The sequence below is a fragment of the Actinia tenebrosa genome, unplaced genomic scaffold, assembly GCF_029948245.1.
Source record: "Actinia tenebrosa isolate PJP-AT-01 unplaced genomic scaffold, QUT_ActTen_1.0 PGA_scaffold14__42_contigs__length_11649687, whole genome shotgun sequence".
In the NCBI taxonomy this organism is placed as follows: domain Eukaryota; kingdom Metazoa; phylum Cnidaria; class Anthozoa; order Actiniaria; family Actiniidae; genus Actinia; species Actinia tenebrosa.
Genome location: NW_028292574.1, coordinates 8,411,540 through 8,428,834, shown reverse-complemented (window position 1 = coordinate 8,428,834; position 17,295 = coordinate 8,411,540). Strand labels below are relative to the sequence as shown.

The window sequence follows — 17,295 nt, the reverse complement described above, 5'->3', positions numbered from 1 at the left end:
CTTATAAAACTGGTCTTCCTGTGTTAACTTCTTCTGATATTTTTTGATGTTGATTAGAACCTCTAAGGTTTAATGGGCGAAAATTCGCCAAATCCAATACCTGAACGTGCTACGTATGGATTTATACTCTACTTGATAGCCAATTTTGGTTTCGGTAAGATCTAAAGATCTATAGATATTGTAGATCATAAGTGAACTTCATATACGTACATACTCAATCTAATACTAGAGTACAAACACTATAAGTGTGTAACATAAATACCACTAAATACTGCTAAATTATGCTAATCCTATTGTTTTCTATTGTTTAATTAGCACTATTTACTACTAAATAGTGCAAAGTGTTGCACACTTTTAGTGTTTGTACTCTACTGTAGCTCGGTAGAAAACTCTATCCATGAAACAGTACTAAGCTCATACAGTCAATGTCATTAACGTTGTCCACCGAAAAAAGACATTTACACATTTAGACTTTTAGACATTAAGACATTTAGACTAAAAGTAATATCACGTGTTTCATTATGTATTCTTTGCCTTGTATGCGTCAGCCTGAACTGACTTTTTTGGTGGACAACTTTACTGACATTGACTGTATAACTAATACCAACTGATGATAACTAATGATTATATAACTAACAATCATAATCATCATCATTTTATGCCTGAGTGGCAATATACAATAACAATACAATACAATACAATACAATATAGTTTAAATTGCTCTCTAGTACATCTGAGACAACTAAGATATGTCATTTTCTAAAATTATGGTTTATAATCAATTATGATTTATAATTTTGATTTAAAAAATTACAATTCGAAAAAAGACGAGCCGGGGGGCTAAAATAACTGTTAAGTTTTCTTGTTAGCCCCAGTAAGGCAACTGTAATGGCACGCCAGGCCGTTACAAGGACTTCATATGACTAGCAATGTTGGTGCCATTTAACAAAAGATTTCTCATTAGCATCCTTACATTGCCCCCATGTTTTTGTCTTTTGACTCTCTTGGGAATGCTTGCAACCCATCAATTATTAAAATAGAACTGATGAAGCATATAGAGGCTTTGCACCATCACTTGCCCATCCCTTAATACTGCTTGGGCTGCCTGTCATGTGGTTAGATGGCAGAACAATAAAATACCTTAAATTGCTCTTGGGAATCGATTTCTTTCTCATGTAGGACAATTGTATTGCTCCTGCCATCTAACATGGCGGCCGTCACATGGCAGTGCAAAACCTCTATAGAGTGGTTTTTCTGAGAACGTGAATAATTAGTTAATAATTAAACTACATACGATATAATACATACAATACAGGTTTTTTCTATACTCCACAGTTTTGTATCTGATCTGGGCATTTGTGCCAGAAGAGTGGCTTCATCATGTTGGTATTACGTACCTGCCACAAAGGTGAATGAAAGAATGGATATAGACCATATGAAAAAGGAGGGAAAGATTGGGAATGAGCACCACGAACAATTGACCTAATTCACTATGACGTCACTGCTTGTTTATGTGGGGGATAGAATTGCCAAATCCAATAGAAAATTCAACAAAATTTCATCCTAGCGAAATAGTTTAATCTATGAAGGCCTGGTTTTCAGATATAATATATGTTAATATGTACTAAAAAATATTCTGAGCATTTGCTGGCTATTCTACTTCTCTTCGTGGATTGATACAGGTTTTAGAACAATTTTCAGTGAATTTGCATTGATTTGACCCCGTTTGACGACCATGATCCTTTGCATTTAAACAATAGATTGCTGAAGATTGTTTTGATGTGACGTCATAGTGAATTAGGGCAATTAATGATTTCCAGTATTTTCATCCCAAGAAAGACCATGTCTAAATTAGTAACTTTGGAGAGTTCTGTTGTCATATATTAAATCCCTGCAGAGTTATAAGCATTTGAAATGTACCAAAAACATGATAGCAAGGCTGGTAGGCCCTTGGTTGTTGTTTCCATACAAACATTATTATAATATTAGTGGAAAATTAGGATACTGCCTTACAGCACGTGAACAGTACAGCATTGTATCAAATGGCTTCCCATAAGAATGCCTTAACATCTATATATTTTCTATATTTTCTGCCAGGTACTGGCTGTTAGCTGGACCCATCTATGTACTGCTGTGTTTACTAGCTGTCATCTTTTTCTATGTTTCTTATAACCTTCTGATTACACCACCACTTTGTTCTATCAATACCATTACAGGTAGGTAACAAGGAATGGTGTATGCATAAATGAAGCGTATTTGAATAGTAAGGAATATATGCATAGGCCTTGGAACTCTTCGATTGTACACATAATTGTAAGGGTGCCGGGACTGTGGGGGGTTGGGTAGGGGACATGTGGTCTTTTACTGATTGCCACATTGTTTTCTTTATTCATTCATTCACTCATTCATTCATCTATTTACTGACATTCATTCATTTACAGATGAACATGCAAGATACTTAGCCGAAGATGAATCACTCACACTGACTGAAACTCACATCCCTCCCCTAGGAGATATTCCAATCAGTCAAGTCAACAGAGATCTTTATTAGAAAATACAGCCTTAATGTTAAGCCAGGGCTTATAATAACAGCCAATTATTTGCTGGTCATGATCACAGGCCAAATAATATTAGTTCGTACCTCATTTTCTGGCTAAATCTTACTGGTCAAAATGACCACCAAGGCAAAGATTTGACTAGACAAAACCCAGTTCTTTAACCATTAGAGATATTTGATATATGGCTTAGATTAGCCCAGATATTATATATGTAATGTTTAATAAACGAGCAGGAGTGTTTTATCGGGTATAAAACACGAGGCGCAGCCGAGTGGTTTTAGACCCGATAAAACACGATCTGCGAGATTATTAAACGGCTTAGAAAACTTATGATGTTTGTTCTCATTGTGTACCGATTTTTTTACGAAATGAACCAAGTTTGATAGAGAAAATCCAAGTTAAAGTTTATGCAAATGAAGACGAATCTTTATCCGATTTAAAATCACCTTCATGGTCATGATTTCTATTGTGTTTTCTTCATGAATTATTAATGAGTTTTCTAAATATATATATATGCAATTATATATATATATACTTGATTGCAAAAAGGTTTTAGTATACATTTATGCCAATATCTAATGAGATGCAGGATATCAGATGAAATGCAAAACTTCAAAAGTAACTTATTTGGTCTTATTTATCCTCTTTAATATCAGAGACATTAAGTATTGCACACGCTTCTAAGCATTTTCCAACTGTCAGTATTGATACAAAAGATAGATTGATTTTTCATGAAGACAATAAGCCTTTTCATAGTTTAAGAATCGATTCCACTGCACATGCGATTTTATCCCGAATTTCTCACCTTCTTTTGTCTAAACCTTCTTTTGTTCTTAATTAAACAAAAGGTGAGAAATTTGGGATAAAATCGCATGCGCAGTGGAATCGATTCTTAAACTATGAAAAAAAAAAAAGGCTTATAGACGGAAAAAAAGGCCTTGGCTTAGGGGGGTAGCACGAAATAGATGCCAGTGCCCAACAAACCTGTCACCCTCATTCCAACATTGAGTGGAATTTAGAATTTTGATTCTATGTTCACTGGTGCATGGTTGATGTAGAGATGAACTAAATTTTATCCAAGGAATGGAGTTTTTGGGAACATAAATCAAATAAGTTCTTACAAAATTGCTAGTTCACGTAGCAGGAGTGCAATTTGTTAATCACAAGTTTGTTTTCAGACCAAAATTGCATGACACAAAAGTTCAATTACCACTAAATTATATCTATTTTGAAATCTCATGCAATAATAATAATAATAAATTTATAATTACGCGTTTAATCAAAAAAATGCCTTTCACCTAAAAAATGCCCTTTTTTTCATGCTTTTCTTTTCTGATATCTGATTCATGCCCAAATTCTATATTTCTGCAATTTCATTGGTGCGATTTAAAACTCAAAATGGTGCAATTCCTGATCGAATCACACTGCTGAGAGCCAATCAGATTGCAGAAATCACCAATGACTTCAAAATGGATACAATTATATAAAAAAGGTGCTTTAAATTTTGATTGAAAAAATAAACAACAAATCTACAAATCGTCTTTTATTGTTCTTAATTCTCATTAATAACTTGATCTATTTTTCATCTACATGCATCTGATCTCTCTCGATTAACAGTTATTATAAAAACAGATATAAAAACAAATCAGCACACATCCACAAACATACTAAATTACTAACACAAACACTAATCTATTATAGCAGTTTTTAATATAATGTGAAATCATAACTACAAGCTAAAATTTGGTATTTCGTCACCGTCAATCAATCAGATGGTACCTTTTCTATCTTGGACCGAAATCAGTGAAAAACAAATTTCAGCAAGCACTGGTACACAGCAACATACTTCATGCTGTATTATATTGAAAATTGCAGTAACGATACAAAAATTAATGTAAGATTTTTATTTTGTCTTCAGTGTAACTTTTAGAGATATTGGAAACAGAAAATTGTGATTCATATTTTTCATCAGGTGAATGAATTAGTCGAGTCAGAAAGATCAAATTTAAAATAAATTCCAAAGACAAATGCCAAGATTCCCAAATTTTTTTTCGGCCCAATGTATTTACTTTTCAGAAAATGCAAACTGTTGAGAGACCATTCATAATATATGGGTTGAGGGGGTGGGGAATTTTTGGATTTTGAGGCATGCCACCAATTTTTTTTAGTCAAAATTAAGGGGAGGGGGGAGGCTAACAAAATAAATATATATTTATTATATTTTACTTTTCTGAGGGGGGAGGGGGGGCAGTAAATATGTTTGTAAGGTGGTTGGGGGACTACAAAAATGTTTCTTTGAAGCTCAAAATCCACATAACCACCCTCCCCTCCCCCCAAAAAGAAACATAAATTGTGAACAGTCCCTCGATAATTTTTTAGACTACCTACTAGAAACAAACAAACAGTGAAAACATTTGAACTAATATAGTGTGATTGCAGAACTATCATGCAGAATAATATTTTTCTTCACTGGAAGAAATAACTGCAAATGCTTGTTCAAATATTTTCTATCTTATGATTATGTTACGACTAGGACTGCTAGTGAATGGGCTTCCTTTACTTCTGGCGGTTTTTCAGGGTTTGGAAAAGCTCAGCTTGCATTGCCTTTTGTTTACTTTGATCTTGGATACTATTCACGCTTCTGTATATTAAAAAAAGAAAACAAAAATTAATCACTGAAATGTGAGTGGAAAACATGACAATAGGGACACCAGAGAAAAATGTTTGCGCATGCGTGCACTTCAGCACGTTTTCTAAGAATTTTGAAGAATTTGAGTGAGAAAATAAATGTTTGTTTTCTCCAAGTATACAAAAAAGTTTGAGAGTATACTTTTGTCAGACCAAGATACTGTATTAACAAACACAATATGAAAGAATTAGCCTTAAGTTCCAAGCATGGACACTAAGTTTTGGCATTTTGTGAAGTCCAATTTATCAGGCATGTTTGAAAGTCAAATTTACTTATGTTTTGACTAATTTGCATATGGATTCAGAATATGCGCAGTTGTTTTTCACTCGTGTCGACAATAGGCTGAATCAAAATATGGAGACCAATTTGAATGACTACATGTATTGTTCTGTGCACCGACTAGCTCATGCATGTGAAAATGCTTTTATACTTGCTTCCACATGAACACAAGGCTAGTCAGTCACTAGTCTGTTGGATAACTACATTGTTCTGTGCAATGACTAGCTCATGCATGTGAAAATGCTTTTATGCTTGCTTCCACATGAACACAAGGCTAGTCAGTAGCTAGTCTGTTGAATAACTACATTGTTCTGTGCAATGACTAGCTCATGCATGTGAAAATGCTTTTATGCTTGCTTCCACATGAACACAAGGCTAGTCAGTAGCTAGTCTGTTGAATAACTACATTGTTCTGTGCAATGAAAATGCTTTTATGCTTGCTTCCACATGAACACAAGGCTAGTTAGTCACTAGTCTTGTAAAAGCATTTTCACATGCATGAGCTAGTGCTGTAAGTGTACAGAAAAACACATGTAGTTATTCAAATTGATCACAATATTAGGATTGGGTCTTGGCCATGCATTATTATCGTATTGCTGGATTTTAAACAGCTCTTTGAAGTCTTTGAGTCTCTTTCGTCTGCTCCAAATGGTGGTTAAACACAGCCAGCAATGTGCTTTCAGCCAAAATGAATTCTTGAAATTCAGTGGATAAACGTGTGTGACACATGAAATGACGACAAGCAAAACAAGGTAATACTGCCAATACCATAATCCCTTTACAGCCATTCTCAATCACACACGCCCTGAAGAAGGTTTTGGTGGATGTCAATCACAAATGGCGTTTCCATAACATTGTCGGAAAATACAAAGCTATAAGGTCATGTGCCTATAGAATGTCATGGAAATGCCTTGATTGACGTCCACCAAAAGCTTCTTCGTTGCGACAGAAACAATCACTAGAGTGACGTGGTTTTGGTGGACGTCAATCACAAGGTGTTTCCATAACTTTGTTGGAAAACACAAAGCTATAAGGGCATGTGCCTATAGAATGTCATTAGAGTGGCGCGTGTGATTGAGAATGGCTGTAAAGTACATACATGTTATTTTGAACATCAGATTCATTATTCGACACAACACTGCAAGATGTTGGATATGTGTCGCTCTTACCTCAAAGAATTAACAATGTCTCTAGTTTTACCAAAGTAAATTTCATTCAAGGTGTTTCTCATCTTGTTTTCCATTTCCTGAAAAAGAAAAAGAAGTTTGATTGACAGCGAGGAATATTTGACAGCACTGAACTGTCGTATGTGAGTAGAGTTGTTAGTTGGTTCTCTACTGTGCTTTGAGGGTTTTCCGGGTTCTCCGGCTTTCCTCCCTCCGCAAAAATCAACTCCTAAATTCCAATTGGAATTACAGTGGATGAATAGTTACTCTGTAGAAATGCCACTGTTAAATCTCATATTTTATTTATTTATTTATCTTTAATTTGAATAAATCTTCTTAGCTTGGGTATAAAATGTTTTTGTTTTCCATGTTTTCCAATTTTAGGCACATGTCTATTTATCTATTTATTAGTTTCGCCATATATTAAACTGGAAATATAATAACTGACAAAAATACTGTGATATACATGACAGGGTGGCCGCAACAGCGTGCCAATTACTGCGGGCCCAAAATAATGACTTACATGTAAATGAAACTTAGTGCATAAAGATAATTTAAGTAGATATATTGACACATTTGAATCAAATAACTAACAACAGGAGGTAGAAAGAGTGAGGTTTCTGCAAGAATTACATTTTAAACAAACTGTTTTGAAAGTATGTGGGTCGTAACAGTTGTAACTGTCCAGTGACGTTACGTAGTAACTTAACATGGCGTGTTTAAATGTGTTGAGTTTGTCCATGTTCAGATTTAGTTTTGTCATTCTCTTGGGAAGAAGATTCTTTGTTTTAGTCGTATGATTCCATATTGTAAAAAATGAAAATATAAAAAATGAAAATATAAATTAAAAAAATTTTTTTTTTAAATGTCATACCTCAACCATCTTTCCAATGTTGGCAATATGAGGATTAGCATCATTCACAGAACTATCTGACTCAACCTAAAAAAATAATCATGAAATACCTTTATTTGCATGCCATAAAAACCTGGTTATAAGCACCCCCTCCTCCCCAATTGCCCTATTTCACTATGATGTCACTGCTTGTTTATGTGTGGGATACAATCGCCAAATCCAATAGAAAATTCAACAAAATTTGCTCCTAGCAAAACAGTTTAATCTAAAATGGCCTGGTTTTCAGATATAATATGTGTTAATATGTACTAAAAATATTCTGAGCGTTTGCTGGCTATTCTACTTCTCTTCGTGGATTGATATGGGTTTTAGAACAATTTTCGCTGAATTTGCTTTGATTTGACCCCCTCCGACGACCATGATCCTTTGCGTTTAAACAATAGATTGTTTTGATGTGACGTCATAGTGAATTAGGGCAATTAAAAGTCTATAACTGCTGTAAGTATTTTGTCGAGCCCATAATATTGCAAATGTGTGACTTTTGTCACCTTGAGTACGAACATCGGAGGATATTTATAACTGTTCTAAGCTTTCTCCTGCAATATTTGTAAAATGCGGGTATAGTTGGATAATGATTAAAAAATATTCAATGAAGGAGAAGTGTATATATAGGTTTTGCACCATCACGTGCCCATCCCATAATACAGCTTGGACTTCCTGTGGTTAGATAGCAGAACAATAAAATCCCTTCGCTCTGGGGAATTGAATTCTTTCTCATGTAAGACGACCGTATTGTTCCTGCCATCTAACATGCCTGCCGTCACATGGTGGTGCAAAACCTCTATGGGCGAATACTTGCAGAGACATTAAATATTCCCAAATAATTACTGAGCCTGAGTATAATTAGCAATTATTCGCCGAGGGCGAAGTGAATATCGGGGAATATTTACCGAGACACGAGTCTTTGAGCTGCAAGGTAAATATTCTCGATATTATTTACTGAGGCTGAGGCAAATAATTGTTTTAGCATATACCAACTTGTGTACAGAGCAACTTATTTTTATACATATACAATAATTCAATAAAAGCAAACAAACAGAAACTTGCAGTTTGCATGACATATTCACAGGAAACTTTTAGCAAAGCTTTCAGCAAAACTTTTAGCAAAACTTTTAGGCCATACTTCGTTGCCTTTTTAGTATTGATGGGAATGGCATTACTTTCATTTTTTTCAATTTCCTCATCGGAAATCGTAGCAAAACGATTGCCGGCAGATGCCATTTTGTTGCCGACTCAATATTCCGAGATTCAATATATATACAATATTCACCTCCAATTAACCAATGAACGCGTGCGTTCTTAGGAAGTACAGATGTTTGTATATGCTAATAGCTGCTATTATAGTTGAGCCCTCAATGAAAAATTCCTTTGCTTTAAGAATTATACAAGTGAGTCTATCGGGCCGATACAATGCTTGTTGTCTCATTTGCATTTCATTTGCATGCATCCATAATGACTGCTATTGTTATGATATAATTTTAAATTTGAAAATCAGAGAAAAGAAGAAGTTCAGGTTAATAAAACATCTTAGCCTTTCGTACTTCCATTCTTGCAAGTTTTTTGAAAACCTCATAGTCCCTGCTTGAGCAGTGAATGTCATCTTATAATCACTGGTTGCTCAACCAATCACATTGCACAGAACTCTATATTATTCAAGTCTAAAATGATACTAATGTTCATTGATTGTTTTGCATCCATACATACCTGTCTTGTTAGACTTCCACCGAGATTCATTATGCCTGAACCAGCTTTGTTAGTCTAAAAATGATAACAGAGTAAAGGCCTGGTGTTAATTAACTGTGTTAGCACTTCACCTTCTAAACAACTAATACTAGAATAGGTCTTCCTGATTAGTAGAGTACTTGTGTTCGGCTATAAGTTTTTGACGTTAATAAAGTTATTATCATTATAATTATGATTATTATCATATTGTATTGTGTTGTCGTACCATGGTATAATTTTATTTTTAATACAGTGCTTCTCAATTGCATGCGCAAAATTGTAACATTTTCTGTCAAGACAAATTAGAGTTTGGTGAATGCAATCAAAGTGTTTTCTTAACATTGTCAGAAAACACAAAGCTTTTAAGGACACATGCCTATGGAATGTCATGTCATTGCTCTGATAGGGGAATTAAACTCAAGATTTTCTGCACAACAGTTTGATGCTCTATGAAACCAACTTAGTTATCTATAAGCACATACAGTACTATAGAATACCTGGAGCCATAACATAGCTGTTGAAGTCAGCTTGTAGTGTGCCTGACGTCCACTGCTCTTTTCCTACAGTAAAAAATATATATTTTAGTTCCATGCAAAGGTCCTACAGTAGTTAGCGTTGACAGAATCAACCTCTGGTAAGTATATACAGTAATGAATAGAGGTTATTTACTGTCAGACCAAGAGGTCCAGATAGGGGAAAACTGCCCAACACATTGATCATAAGACTGCCTCAGTTGGTTTTCATGGACAAGAGCATGGTTTTTTCCCTCTGCAGACTGACTTTAGGACGATATCAAGTTACTTATTTCCCTCCCCCTCATATTCTTGTTTTGCATTTGTTGTTGTTGTTGTTGTTGTTCAGCAATCAATTATCCCAGTATACTGGACCATGGTCAGAGATCTCATAAACAATCAGAATGCATGATTTTAAGGATACTGAACAAGAAAAAATAATTAACAATAAGTGCAAGTACATACGAATAAAATATTACCTGGACTTCTACAACATGGATGGAGTCCCAGCACCCTTTGATTTTCTTTGATCCATCACCAGCTGTATACATCAAAACATTTAAACTTCAGCAACATTAGAATTTATCACATAACTATGCAATATAGGATGTAGAATGTAGTGTAGTTTAGAGTGTTGTGTCTGTGGTGGTGTAGTATAGCATATTGTAGTGTAGTATAGCATATTGTAGTGTAGAGTAGAGTAGTGTAGAGTAGAGTAGAGTGGAGTGGAGTGGAGTGGAGTGGAGTGGAGTGGAGTGGAGTGGAGTGGAGTGGAGTGGAGTGGAGTGGAGTGGAGTGGAGTGGAGTGGAGTGGAGTGGAGTGGAGTAGATTGTAGCATAGTGTAGTGTAGTGTAGTGTGGCGTAATGCAGTGTGGTGTAGTGCAGTGTGGTGAACAGCGTAGTGTGGTGTAGTGTGCTGTAGAGTAGTGTGTGGTAGTGTAGTGTAGTGTGTGGTGGTGTAGAGTAGTGTGTGGTGGTGCAGTGTAGTGTGTGGTGGTGTAGTGTAGTGTGGTGTAGCGCAGTGTGGTGTAACATAGTGTGGTGTAGGGTAGTGTGTGGTAGTGTAGTGTAGTGTAGTATAGAGTATAATGTACCGTGGTGGTGTAGAGTAATGGAGTAGTTTATCATACATCATTATTACATACCTTTCTTAATAAGGATAACACCGGCAAAACCATGATCTAGATCCCATAGATAAACAGATGAGACACCACCTTCAAAATACCTTAACAATGAAACAAATTACCAACATCAGCAAATGAATAATAATTATTGCTGTATACTTAGGTCAAGCTATAGCTAAGCTGGAAATAGTCTTCCTACAAGGCTATTTTTCTCAGTTGTGCAGATAAACGGAGCATATGATTGAGCATGAAAAAATAAACCAATTATTGCATACTTAGTTCAAGGTAAACTGGCAATAAAGTCTTCCTACAAGGCCATCATCCTATTAAATTATACAGATATACAGAGCATCTGATAGTGTGTGATTGAGTCACTTTTAGTGCAAGAAAATGTTTTGAAAAGAAATTTGGCCTCATAATCACAATCATGACGAAGTTAACTAAATCTTCCGAGGTCTCAGCAAAGAAGATAGCTCAATCAAGAGAAAAAACCATTAAAACGATTTTTGCATACTAAGGTTACCTACAAAGCCATTTTCCTAATTCATACAGATATACATAGAACTAGCCTCAAGTGCCGACAGTAAATTATGCACATCATAATTTGGAAAAATCCTATGGGATTTACAAAAACATTTACACTATTTATATTGCATTCCATATCATTCTATTGGTATTTACTAATGATCAGCTAAAGTATACAGTAATTAGGTTCTCAACCAAAAAAAAAATTAGAATGTAAACCAGGGATTACAAATACACCAAATTTGGCATATTTTACGCCAAAAAATAATCTCGCACTCCAAAAAACTATTAGAGGGAGTAGTCTCAACTCCAGCCTAGAGTCCAAAATTGATTTCAGATATTCTTGTTTTGACGGCCCATCGAAAGAATTGGCCAATCTGATAAGGCAGCCATAAGGAATGTAATTATCATATGATGTACTGGAAAATAAAAAATAAAAAAACCAACAAACAAACAAAAAACATGTAGGCTGCAGTCAGAGAAAAGAAATCTAGCTGAATCTTGGCTTTCCTATCTTCTTTATGGACAAGCAACACATTTAAAATTCTACCTTTACTCGTAACGACTAGCTATTTATCAAATGGTTCATTGTGGTTTCAATTTCTATTTGATTATCAACGTTTCTGGCCAGCAATTTTCCACAAAGCATAAAGCAACAATGTATAAAAATTGGCATCGACTTCACATTAAAAAAAAAAAAAAGACTCCAAGGTTTATGGAGACTTTAGTGGCAAGGGAAATATATACTGTTATATCTATCAGATACCTACATTTCTCTATATTGATCAAATGCTGAGTTAGCATCAACCTCTAGCTTGCGAAGTCTGTCAGATGGTAGGGCACCATCATCAAGAGGGGGTTCGTATGTGTTACTCCATGGTGATCTGTGTGAATAATACATTCATAAAGGAATGAGTTGGTGATTCAGAGATAAAGAATAAACAAGTGATTGAATGAAATTACAACCATCAAAATAAATGTACGAAGAAATAAATAAAAATATTTAAAATAAAATAAATAAATGGATAAATAGAGGATATTACATGGGCGCGCGGAGATACGAAATTTATCTTCAAGTGTTGAAAAGATCTCTCACAAGTGAGCGCAGCGAACGAGTGAGAGATTTTCAACACGAGAAGATAAATTTCGTATCTCCAAGCAGCCATGTAATATTCTGTTTATTATATAATTATCAATGAAGTATGTTTTGGCTTTTTCAGGCAATTCTTTCTGTGTATTTTTGAATAACCATCGCAATGGTGTTATTTTCACGTGTGAAGATATCAATTTTTCGAAATAGAGAAAAATAGATATTTCATTGGTAATTATATAATAAAAATTAGTATTTTTTTTGGGTTGACAGAAATCAAAAACCAAAAAAATATGAAAGTTGAAGAGATGTCCAGGGCTTCAATTAACAGCCTGTCATTGGATTTGTCCTCCCAGAATAATTGAAACTTGTCGCGTTAAATCCTTATCTTGTCATAATTTCAGTCATTTTGACCAGTAGTTATCTTTGAGCCAAAACTAAGGTATAACTGAGTTTATTTATTTATTTAGCTTTGCCATTTAAACACCCACGCATACACACAACACACAAATACGTTATATATAATATTTACACACACAATGGCTGGGAATCCACTACAGTATGTGCCAATTACCGTGGTCCCTCACATATATATTTACGTTTAAAAAAGAAAATGAGTTATTGAGAAGCTAATTTTCCTTTCTTTTTTTTTGTTTTTGTTTTCTTTTGTCTTGATTTGGTTTGTTAAAACTAGTTTGGCCAGTCATGATGACCGGCAACTTACTGACTGCTATTTTAAGCACTGGATGACAAAAATATATAATTTGTACCTGTACGAGTCTCCATCTCTGTTGTAGTCACACAGTAAATAGTCTTTACCAGTTTCTTTGTCTTTTGCAATCTTTAATGGTTGATCAACTGATGAGAGAAGATCCTCACACAGATCCGGTGCCTAAGAATACAAAACATACTGTAATTATTATAGATAAATAAATTAACAAAAAGTCTTACAACTGGAGAAAATAATAACAGATTTTTTTAATGGATGCAATAAGAAAAAAATCTACAAAGCTTTCACTGTTGTATCACAGCGTGGGACAATCACCACAGAGCTAGGCTCCAAACTAGGTGAAAGCCCAGAGATCGAATTAGAATTTAGAAGTGGATTTTTTAGGAGGGTGGAAAAGCAGAGAACCCAGAGAAAAACCCTTGAAGCACAGGAGAGAATCAATCAACAACTGTACTCACATACGACATTGAGATCGGCAGGACTCGAACTCGGGCCGCATTGGTGAGAGGCAGCGCATTAGCAACGCACGCCACCGGTGCTTCCCAATAAGAGGAAAGGTAGCAATATCATTTTAGTATTTCAAGGCTAAAAACCATGGCTGCTCAAAGGCTGGACATGATGACTTGTGACATACATGTAGGACGTACTGATCAGATGTGACCAGTCAATGTGACCAGTCACATGAGTACCAGCCTAAAAGGCATATAACTATAGACAACTGCCAATTTTGGCTAGACATTGTTTATTGACTAGCCATTATTTTTATCACTGGTATTTTGCTGGTACCAAAGTATTTTGTACTTTAATTTTCTATGATTATGAGCTGAGCAACAAACTCTTGGTCCTATCACAAGTCACCAACATTTCATTTTATTAATATTTCACAATCAAGTGAGCATAAACACGAATGAACGAAAACATAAACCTACAATACATCGTATCATAAATACTTTAAATAATCAAAAAAACACCTTCACTCTGCCACACTGGTTCTACCATAGGACTGACCAACAGGACAGTGGGTCCAATAGTTTCCCTACCTAATGGGCTGTTCATTTTTGGGGGGGGGGAGGGGGTGGGAGCAGAAAATGTGGGGCCTTGCAACTTTAGTAACCCCGAAAAGTGGGTTGATATTTTTGCATCAAGAAAAACTGACAGTCTCTGCTCGTCCGTTCCATCTCCATGCTTAGAGACTTTAACGGTACAATGACCGAAAGGACTTATGGGTCCCGAAAACTTGGACCCGGCGTGCTTTGGGAACTAAAATACTCGCCCACAGTCACTCGTTTTCACCGGCATCTTGAAAATATTGAAACGAGAGAGACTGTGGACAAGATACTTTGGTTCCCAAAGCACGCTGGGTCCAAGTTTTCGGGACCCATAAGTCCTTTTGGTCATTGTACCGTTACAGTCTCTAAGCGTGGAGATGGAACAGACGAGCGAGAGACTGTGGAAGAGTCTATTTGCATGCCATTGTAACTAGATCTAGACAACCCAGTATTGGCTATTAGCCCACTAAGAGTATTCTGTACATGTCAATGGTAGAGGATCCAACTAGAATACAGGGACGGTGGAGGCGTTAGGGGGGGGGGGGGGGGGCTTTAGCCCCCCTCCTTTTTACGAGAATTACATTTTTATTCATTCTATTTCTATTCTACTTCTATTTATACTGTATATATATAAGCCTTAATCAATTAATCTTGCAACCACAAGCCTGAGTATTTAGAATGTTTAGGAATTTTAAACAAATTTATGAATAATAATATAGATCTGTAATCGAGATATTCAGAAAAATTTGACAGTCACATACAGTGTGAATGCTGAATGAGAATTTCAAACTTTCAAATTCCTTAATCGTATCAAAAACTATAAAAATAAAAACAATAAACAACATTGTTTAGATTACTAAAATAATCCAATATGAGAACTACAAATATATTTTATTACAAGCAAGAAAAACATACCAAATCGATCAAATCACTAAGGTTTTTTTCGATCTGTTGAGGAGGGAGACGTCGCATTAAATCCAATGCGCAGTCCAACTGGCGATCTGTCTGTAAATCAAGAAGATAAAGATATTATTATTGTTGTTCTTGGTAGGGAAGGACCTACAAAAGTTTAATGGATGGCAGAATTTTCTTGATCGCAATGCCAATTTGAAATCTCAGAAATATCCAAATTTTCACTTTTAAGATCTGAAGATCAACGAGGTGTGATTTTGGATAACTGCCATAAAATCGGTTAGTAGCAGTTTTACAGCTAAAAATTAGGTAAGCGGAACTGAGAAACAATCATTTCAGATGTAGGAAACTCAAATTATGGTAAAAGTAAAAAAGGATTGAAAAATGTAAGTTGAAGGTGACTAAATTAAATGCTTTCCGGGTGAAGAACTCAAGCATTTCCACCAAACACCTCAAGAACTGCTCCTTTCCCACGCTGAAAACCTAAATAAACTCAATTCTTACCATGACTGGTTTGTTATTCAACAACTAAACAATAAAGTTCGAGGTACACAAGGCTAAAAATCCCTAAATTTGGACGAAAAAAATGAGGTTTAAAGCAGCCGGAAACGCCACTGACTTCCAAGATGGCCGCCCTCCCAATAAACCACGATTCAAAATACAGCCAATCAGAGGACACCTTTACCATATATGGTAGTAATGCTAAATAAGCTTCCTTGAGCAACTTTTGAAGGAAACGCCTGTTTCGACCTATCATTCTATCTTTTTTTTTTTTTATTCTTTCATTTCTTTCTTTTAAAAAATAAGTAATTTATGACCAAATGGATTGCATTTCGTTCAACAAATTAAGCTTTCAGTAGTCGTGCATTTTTCAGTCTAGACACGCACAAGGTCTTTTGAAGCTGTCAAAATGCTGAAAGCAAGCAAAAAACCGTATAAATATAGTAATTAGAAAACGAAATGATTATTTACTGTAAAGTATTGGGAGTAAACCTTTAGACTTCAGTATAACCTGACAGTTTGGGCTGCGAAACCTAATGGTGGGCTCCCTGTGGTAAGAACATTTTCGATCGATTTCGGCCCTGATCGACTTGCCATTTCTTTAACCTTCATTGAGAGCATTAAATATAATTTTTTGCTTGTTTTAATATGTTATCGAATATTAGTTTTTAAATGAGAAATTCAGAGTTACTCACATTAACTTCGCCTAAATCCTTCGCGACAGCGCCTCCCATGATTTTGACTCGGCTCGGATTGTAATCACGATTGAGTCCCACTCAGCTTCAGTTTTAGCGGAATGAGATTAAGCGGCTAATGAAGAACGTAGAAATGTCGAGTTTATCCACACCTATTCATTATCTTTTCACTCGTCACTGTGACCAAGTTTAAATGATCGTTTCTTCTGTACGAGAATGAACAGATAGCTTGTCTGGCTGACATGCGGTTACAAAGAGGAAGTCTTGATTCATAATCTTTTGGTTTCGATAGTGAGCTTATTTATATACAGTTCTAAGCTTTAGGTATTTTAACGCTATGTCGTTAGTATCAGCCAGAGACCGTTCATTTTTTCCCCGGAGACCGGAGAGGGGGATATTTTTCTTGGTAGTAATAGTGATGGAATGTGTAAGGGTAGGGTAGGGGGGTGGGGGGGATACCGACATCGGAGAGCGAGAAGCGAGCGACACAATTTTACCCCCTGGGCTCCCGAGAATGGCTTCGCCCTCTTCCGGGACGAGATATGAACACTTTCTAACGGTTTAGGTAGGTTTCGACATTAATGTGCATTTGCATGATATTCAAGGGGAAAAAAAGGACAGTTGATCCTAAATTTTTTTCCAATGGCCTTACTTTACTTTAGGCTTCCTGTGTTTTTTTGTTGTTTTTTTTTCATGCCCATTTGTTTGACGTTTACTAAGACGCGTACTAAAAATCTAAATAAGCCCCAAGAAATCCCAAGAGAATTGCAGATAAAGAGTTCAAAAATAATATAAACAACAATAAATAATAGATCAATCAAAGCCGACA

General features: G+C 35.6%; 2 protein-coding genes across 3 annotated transcripts; one reads left to right on the top strand and one right to left on the bottom strand.

The window, feature by feature from the left end:
• Positions 1 to 17: 17 nt before the first annotated feature.
• On the top strand, positions 18 to 4,094 carry LOC116303686 (phosphatidylinositol N-acetylglucosaminyltransferase subunit P-like). The gene is made up of 4 exons (XM_031713268.2): positions 18 to 154; positions 1,336 to 1,408; positions 2,098 to 2,216; positions 2,442 to 4,094. The coding sequence occupies exons 1-4, from the start codon at positions 73 to 75 to the stop codon at positions 2,549 to 2,551; spliced, it is 384 nt and encodes a 127-aa protein (XP_031569128.1). The 5' UTR covers positions 18 to 72; the 3' UTR covers positions 2,552 to 4,094.
• Positions 4,087 to 16,724, bottom strand: LOC116303685 (F-actin-capping protein subunit beta). Of its 2 annotated transcripts, none has more exons than XM_031713266.1 (11): positions 16,467 to 16,724; positions 15,274 to 15,363; positions 13,350 to 13,471; positions 12,260 to 12,373; positions 10,986 to 11,065; positions 10,319 to 10,380; positions 9,825 to 9,887; positions 9,310 to 9,363; positions 7,567 to 7,632; positions 6,696 to 6,772; positions 4,087 to 5,199 (listed from the first exon to the last, which is right to left on the bottom strand). In XM_031713266.1, the coding sequence occupies exons 1-11, from the start codon at positions 16,503 to 16,505 to the stop codon at positions 5,115 to 5,117; spliced, it is 852 nt and encodes a 283-aa protein (XP_031569126.1). In that variant the 5' UTR covers positions 16,506 to 16,724; the 3' UTR covers positions 4,087 to 5,114. The 2 variants fall into 2 exon arrangements, with proteins under 2 accessions (XP_031569126.1, XP_031569127.1); XM_031713267.2 differs by lacking the exon at positions 16,467 to 16,724 and adding an exon at positions 15,775 to 15,934.
• Positions 16,725 to 17,295: the final 571 nt, after the last annotated feature.

Bases quoted from the DNA above. Each gene is read 5' to 3' on its own strand.
- LOC116303685 (XM_031713266.1), bottom strand. From the start codon at position 16,505: ATGGGAGGCGCTGTCGCGAAGGATTTAGGCGAAGTTAAT. The intron at 12,374-13,349 runs GTACAAATTATA...TTATTCACACAG, and splicing joins AGAGATGGAGACTCGTACAG to ATCACCATGGAGTAACACAT. The intron at 9,888-10,318 runs GTAATATTTTAT...TTTTTACTGTAG, and splicing joins TCCATGTTGTAGAAGTCCAG to GAAAAGAGCAGTGGACGTCA.
- LOC116303686 (XM_031713268.2), top strand. From the start codon at position 73: ATGGGCGAAAATTCGCCAAATCCAATACCTGAACGTGCTACGTATGGA. The intron at 1,409-2,097 runs GTGAATGAAAGA...ATTTTCTGCCAG, and splicing joins ATTACGTACCTGCCACAAAG to GTACTGGCTGTTAGCTGGAC. The intron at 2,217-2,441 runs GTAGGTAACAAG...ATTCATTTACAG, and splicing joins TTCTATCAATACCATTACAG to ATGAACATGCAAGATACTTA.